This window comes from Plectropomus leopardus, chromosome 16 (genome assembly GCF_026936395.1).
Source record: "Plectropomus leopardus strain MGB_pleo_1.0 chromosome 16, ASM2693639v1, whole genome shotgun sequence".
NCBI classification, from domain to species: domain Eukaryota; kingdom Metazoa; phylum Chordata; class Actinopteri; order Perciformes; family Serranidae; genus Plectropomus; species Plectropomus leopardus.
Genome location: NC_142191.1, coordinates 31384742 through 31391037, shown reverse-complemented (window position 1 = coordinate 31391037; position 6296 = coordinate 31384742). Strand labels below are relative to the sequence as shown.

Here is a 6296-nt window from a genome sequence, read left to right as displayed (position 1 = left end):
TCACACTGTGTGACGAAAACTCAAGCTTTTGATAACTTTTGACATCAAATGTGTTTACATGGTACATCTAACATGGATGTTTTACAGTTTTTAAGAGTTTTAAATAAGAGGAGTTTCCGATATAATTCAAACCAGTGAGTTTCCCTGTATATACATCCCTACTTGATAGACCAAACTGTCATGTTTAACAGGAGGAATTATGAGACAGAATCACTAGATGTTGTCAGACTGGTCACTTTCCATTAACCCTAAAATTACACAAATTGAAATTGCGATTCACAAAATACGACTTATGGAAACAATTTTGAAATATTTCAATTCAGTTTCGAAAAAACTCCTGTTTATCCCAAAGGTTTTTACGCTTGCATAAGGTGGTATTTCAGGCGATTCGAAAAAAGCTATATTTTGCAAAACTGCAATTGAAACACTTTTTTTTCTCTGTAAAAGCTCATATGATGTGCAACACTGGGTGGCATTAATGCAACTTCAGGGATGCCAACCGCCATTTAACCCAAAGTGGAAGAAAAAGTACAACAAAGTCACAAGACATTCTACAAAACATGATTTGGTATGTGTGGATGGAGGAAGAGACCGAGATCTTCTTAACTCCTATACAAGACAAAGAAATCATGGGTGAGCTATGAGATTGGCTTTATTGAGTGGCTGCAATGGAAATAAACCTGCCAGTGTTTTGGACATCCATCGCCGTGCTTCATGGAATGTTAGCACAAGAGGAAAGTTGTGTAATATCGCAAGAGAAGTCACACAATATCACTCAACTGAAACGCAGTCATCTCGCAAGTGTGTTTTATTGAAATTTAGAAAATTTCGCTTAAGTTTTGCGCAAATCTGTAATGGAAACTCAGCTACTGTTTTCCCAGTTTTATGTTTCAAATGTTTTATTTTTTTCAAATGCTTATACAGTATGTGCAGTGAAATGCAGGGTAGATACAACAAAGGTTTGCTTCTTTAAAATGAAACAGAATTGCAGACCTAGTCACGACTCACTGATATCTATGTGATTTACAGTAATTGACACCAGATGTTATACATCATAAAAGGAAAATCATAGCTCTAAGTGTTTGCTCAGGTTTGAATTACAAATATTATTTGGTGTTGATAATCTGAAAAATCCTAAAAGTACAAATGAATCCACTTTTAAACAAAAGCTGACCCCTATACCCCTCAATAAACATAATCACTTAGAAGATTGTGACTTATTCAAACATATCTATACATCTCCCCAATAACCCATCCGCAATGGAAAACGTGTTCAAACTAAAACAATTATGACTCCATATCAAAACAAAAACTCTCTTGTATAAACACAGAGCTTTGTAGACAGGATTTATTCATTGGTCTGCAAATGATTTGTGGACAATTAAAAATAGAATATTAAAAGGTTTATCCTTTATGTTTCAGGTTTAAACCAATTTACTTTTGCTGTCTTTAAGCACTTAAAACTGCCAAATCATTTGAGAAGTTTTGGCAATCCCACCCTCTGGGCCTTTCCAGCAGAAAAGAAACCTTGATGAAAAAAATGACTAACAATTAAAATGATTATTGGATCTTAATTAAATGACTTCTATTATGAGTACTACTTTTTTTTAAAGAATAATTTGATCATTAGTCAGTTTAACAATGTTGCGATAACTTTCCTTCATACTGCAGGTCTTGAATAGTTAGCTTTCATAATGATGCACAGACTCGGAGATAATGAAAATCTTTATAGATCACATTGGAATTCTTCACAGCACTTCACAGCAGTTATCAAACATCTATTACATACAAATCTTACACTGCAAATGGGTCTCTTGAAGATGATCATTTTTCTCAGCATGTCAGTAAAATTATGACAATGACAATAAGACAAGGCAAAGGGAACAAGGACACAGACACAGACCCAAACAAACTATTTGTGCTAATTAGTCCCTTGGTAATATTGGTGCATGCAGCCTCCGGTAATTACAACTCCACAAATCAATCAAATCACGAATCATCTGGAACATTCCAGATCAATGCATACATTGTTGGGTCACAAGAAGCTTTTGTCAAAACTGTACTAATTAGCATTTTAATATTAATAATAGCTCATATTACCCTAACCCCTCACCCTCACATACCCTGACAGATGATCAACAACAACTCAGTAGTTCTACTCTACAGACCATATTATGCAATCCGGTCTCACTCAACTTATCAAATATCAACGCTTGGTCACTGACCTTTGGCTTGAGATACTGATGCACCCTTTAGTGGCAGTGTGCACTGGGTGATGGCATTTTTTGATGCTCCGGGCAACTACCATCATATAAACTCAAGAAAGTCTGCATAGGTAAATGGGTCAAAGGAACTCTGGACTTTTACTTGGGAGACTGCAGTTTATGTCCTGTGTTGAAAAGTCAATCAAGCCATTGTAATTAAGACTTTGTGTGCTAAGATATGTAGCATACTATGCTAGGAATGTATGCCACATGATGTTTAATGTTATTACTATGTTAATAATAAACATATTGATTTTAGGCAAAACCATGACTTTTTTTGTAAACCCAACAATGAAAGTGAACCTAAAAACTATGTTTTTTACTTACATTGAAGGTTCATTTGTAAAGGACACTGTATGCATTTAACAAGCAGAAACTGTAGATTTCAAGTGAAAATGGAAGTTTATTTTGAAAAGACACACCATCCCTGAGCATCCAAAGCTGACAAAGAAGGGAATGCTAATGCTCCTCTGTGTCTGCTGGATGTGTAAATAAATAACTGTTTACAAGCAACTTTACAAAGTGATAATGTCAGTGTTGGGTTTACAGCTTACTCTGCTGCCCTCAAGTTGCCAAAAAAGTCAATGACAGCTTGAAAGTTGATCACTGCAGGCGTTCCACTGCCTGACCAGGCAACAAGTCCTCATTCCTCATTGGCGTGGATAGTTAGGATTAGGGGAAGGAGGCACATGGTAAGCTGAAAAAACACATCATATTCATATGGGAAGCGAACATGGGACTCCTGCATGAAAGTCCGGGGTTTGTCGGAAGCATCCATTGGCCACATGCTCTTTGTATTATTGGTAGTGTTTCAACCTGATGCTGTTTTGTTGGGTATCATGCGCATGTGACAGGTTAGATGCGGCTGTATTCTTGAGTTATGCCGCCTGTTGGGGTATAAGGCTGCCATGGCAGGTGCCCTCTAGCTGTCTGGTGACTAAACACCACAAGTGGTTCCGTCCTGACGCGTTCTCAGCTGATGCCATCCAGAGGCATCTCATATGGATGCGAAAGTTCACTTTTGTCAATGCAATGGTACACCAAAAGCACTGTCAAAGCCACAGTATTTGATGACTTTGGAATTAGAACTGGCTTGACCAGCCCATTAGTCATGATATAGTCTTTTTTAGTCCAGATTTTTGAAACTTTTCAATACTTATACGCTGTGTCTCATTGAGTCTGTTCACTGAGGTGAAGCTCACAGTCAGGTAGGACATGTCTTTTGACCAGGGGTTCAACGTTTTTCCGAACACTTCCTTTGCCCTTCTTCTGAAATGCTTCCCCACAATGACAAACAGGAAGGGGTTAACAGCACTGTTGCTGTATGCCAGATAGGTAGACAGCTGTATGCCAATGTCCAGGACATGACCCCAAAGGCATCCAGGTGTGACCTGAAAGTAATCCAGAGTGTCAAGAAACCGCATCACCTGGTGTGGTGTCCAACAGAAGAGGAAGACAGCCAGCACGGCCAGGACCAAGTAGGTGGCCTTACTTTCCGTCCTCACCCTGGGAAGTCCTCCTGCTCTCCGGTCCCTCAGTACAGCTATGATGTGATAACTGCAGTAACCCACAACCAGGACAGGGATTAGGAAACCCAAGACATTACTTGTGATGTTGCGTTGGACTCTCCATGCTGGGTGCGGGTAGGCCAGAATGCAGGCATCCACACCAGGATCTTCTACATACGTCACTGTACGGAAGAACATAATGGGTAGAGTATAGAGAAAGCCAAGGCTCCAGATCCCCAGGCAGGTACGTTTAGCGCAGGCAGCTCTCCTCAGAAGACAGGTGCTCATAGGTTTCCCCAGAGCCAGATGGCGGTCCACGCTGACCAGCATGAGGAACAGAACACTGCAGATGTAGTTCATAGAGATGGCCACATTGACTAATTTACAGAGGACCTCTCCAAAGTCCCACTGGTAACCCCGGGCGATGGTGAAAGCCCAGAAGGGAAGGCACGACATCATGACCAGGTCGGCAGCTGCCAGGTTCCCCAGGTAGACATCTGCCACGGTGCAGGGCTTCCTCTGCAGGCAGAACACACAGAGAACCAGGCCGTTCCCCACCAACCCCACAACACTGATCAATCCCAGGTAGGCCGGCTGAAGGGAGCTCAGCCACAACCAGGCTTCAGTGTAGTTACCGCAGGGGTCCAGCTCCGGGTCCGCGGTTGGGACCAACCAGTCTGATGTGTTCACAACCATTGGAAACTGTGAATGAAAGTAGTGATCAAAGCACATTTGTAGTCAGTGTCTCCTGAAGACCTGATGTTCCCCCTTTAGTGGCCAGAGGGCTAAACAAAGCGTTAAAGTAAAATAAAAAGAAATATATAAATAAGATAAAATAGATAAAATAAATCCCAGCCTTAGAGGACTGGTTTTAAAATTTTGGGGTGCTAAAAGAGCTGGAAAGAATTTAAAGCTGTAGATCTACATATATATTTGGTTGCAAGCTTTACTGCACATTTCTGATCCAATTAGAGTCGACATAGGGATGATTTTTTTAAATAAACATATTACATTCTATTCATGAATGACACCTCTCCAAATGTTAAGGGTTCTGACTTTTTGCTATGATCCTTAGTAGGAAAAAGCAGACCACATGCACCTTGAAAAACTGTCATTGCATACATTTGTGATTCATGGCGAAAGACGCTTTCTCACCATGAAATATTGTGATGATGTGGAAATGAGCAATGTTTCATCACCTATGAGAAACAGATAAAATTGTCAAGTGGCTCAGTAAGATTTTCCCTCTTTACTCATTGTAAAAACTTGTATCATATACGGTTTGAGATTCTGCTTGTTTTTTCCACTGCTTACATTTTTAGCTTGAGACTGTTCATAGATCCAACCTTGTGAAATTTTTCAAAAATATGCTCAGTAGAAATGTCCGTTCAAGGTAAAGGCAGTATTTCTAGAAGTAAGACTGGATTAAAGTTTAGCCTAAATACAGCTCCAGAAATGGGCTGATGAGTTTTATACACACTCTACTGCAGTCATAAATCAATAAAATATAAACATGTTTCAATCCTGGCACTAAAAATAAAAGGCAAGAAACTGCCAACAAATACACTTTCCTTTTTTATCTGCTTTGTGCAAAGCTTCTGAGGCGCTCACCTTATCTCTGTGGCCCTGCCGTTTCCATCCAGACGTGCCTCGGGTTCACTCCCAGCTGATAATCGGCATGATGATCTGGCCTCCACTGCAGCGAGCTCTGGGAGAGCGGTCACTTTTATACATGCAGGTTCTGAGATAATCACTGCGTCATCACTCACAGCTTCCATCTGTTTACCCCTCACAGCGACTGTGCTGTATTCTGCCTCACCAAAATGGTATTCACTGTTTAGCAGCATTATTCTTTTACTATAATCCCTGACTCAGGGACCGGGAACAAATAGTCAGTTTGAGTTCAGTGACACATAAGAACATGTAAAAATACACCTTGAAAATGATTAAATTTTACTTTCTTGTATTTGTTTCATTTTGTCATGGCCTTTATCAAACATTTCCTTTCCTGGTTTGAGTCAACACCCAAATAAAAGTGATCATGTTTTATTATATTCGCCGCAGAATGATAAAAATGAAAACCCCTTGCAGCTTTTGAATATTTTTTTTAAACAAATTCACTGTAGAAATTCCCATTTAAGGTACAAGTTGTGTTAACCCTTTGAAAACTGAGCAAGTTGGCTTGATTTCTTTCAAAAACATGAAGAAGGCAATGAGCAACTCAACAAGAAATGACAAACATTTAATTGTAAAAAGTTTAAGAAGAAATTGACCTGAAATAGCAATAAAAAGTAATTTGTTACACTGTCACACTTTAGTGTGACATTGTAACATCACCTGAAATGTATTGTGACATAATTTACAGTTAACAATATAAGTTAGTTAGTTTTTCTTTCTATGTAATGCCAGCCTGGCCCCATATGGAATCACAAGATACCATCACAATACAAAGCATGTTTATAAAAATATAAAAGATGGATAAACTAGTTACAAAAAAATACATTACTAATATTCTTGCAAAAAA

At 39.3% G+C, this 6296-nt stretch overlaps 1 protein-coding gene across 1 annotated transcript; it reads right to left on the bottom strand.

The window, feature by feature from the left end:
- Positions 1–1134: 1134 nt before the first annotated feature.
- On the bottom strand, positions 1135–5555 carry LOC121955957 (B2 bradykinin receptor). Its single transcript, XM_042504054.2, has 2 exons — positions 5384–5555; positions 1135–4474 (listed from the first exon to the last, which is right to left on the bottom strand). Exon 2 carries the CDS (start codon positions 4466–4468, stop codon positions 3374–3376), a length of 1095 nt encoding a protein of 364 aa, XP_042359988.2. The 5' UTR covers positions 4469–4474; positions 5384–5555; the 3' UTR covers positions 1135–3373.
- Between the last annotated feature and the right edge of the window lie 741 nt (positions 5556–6296).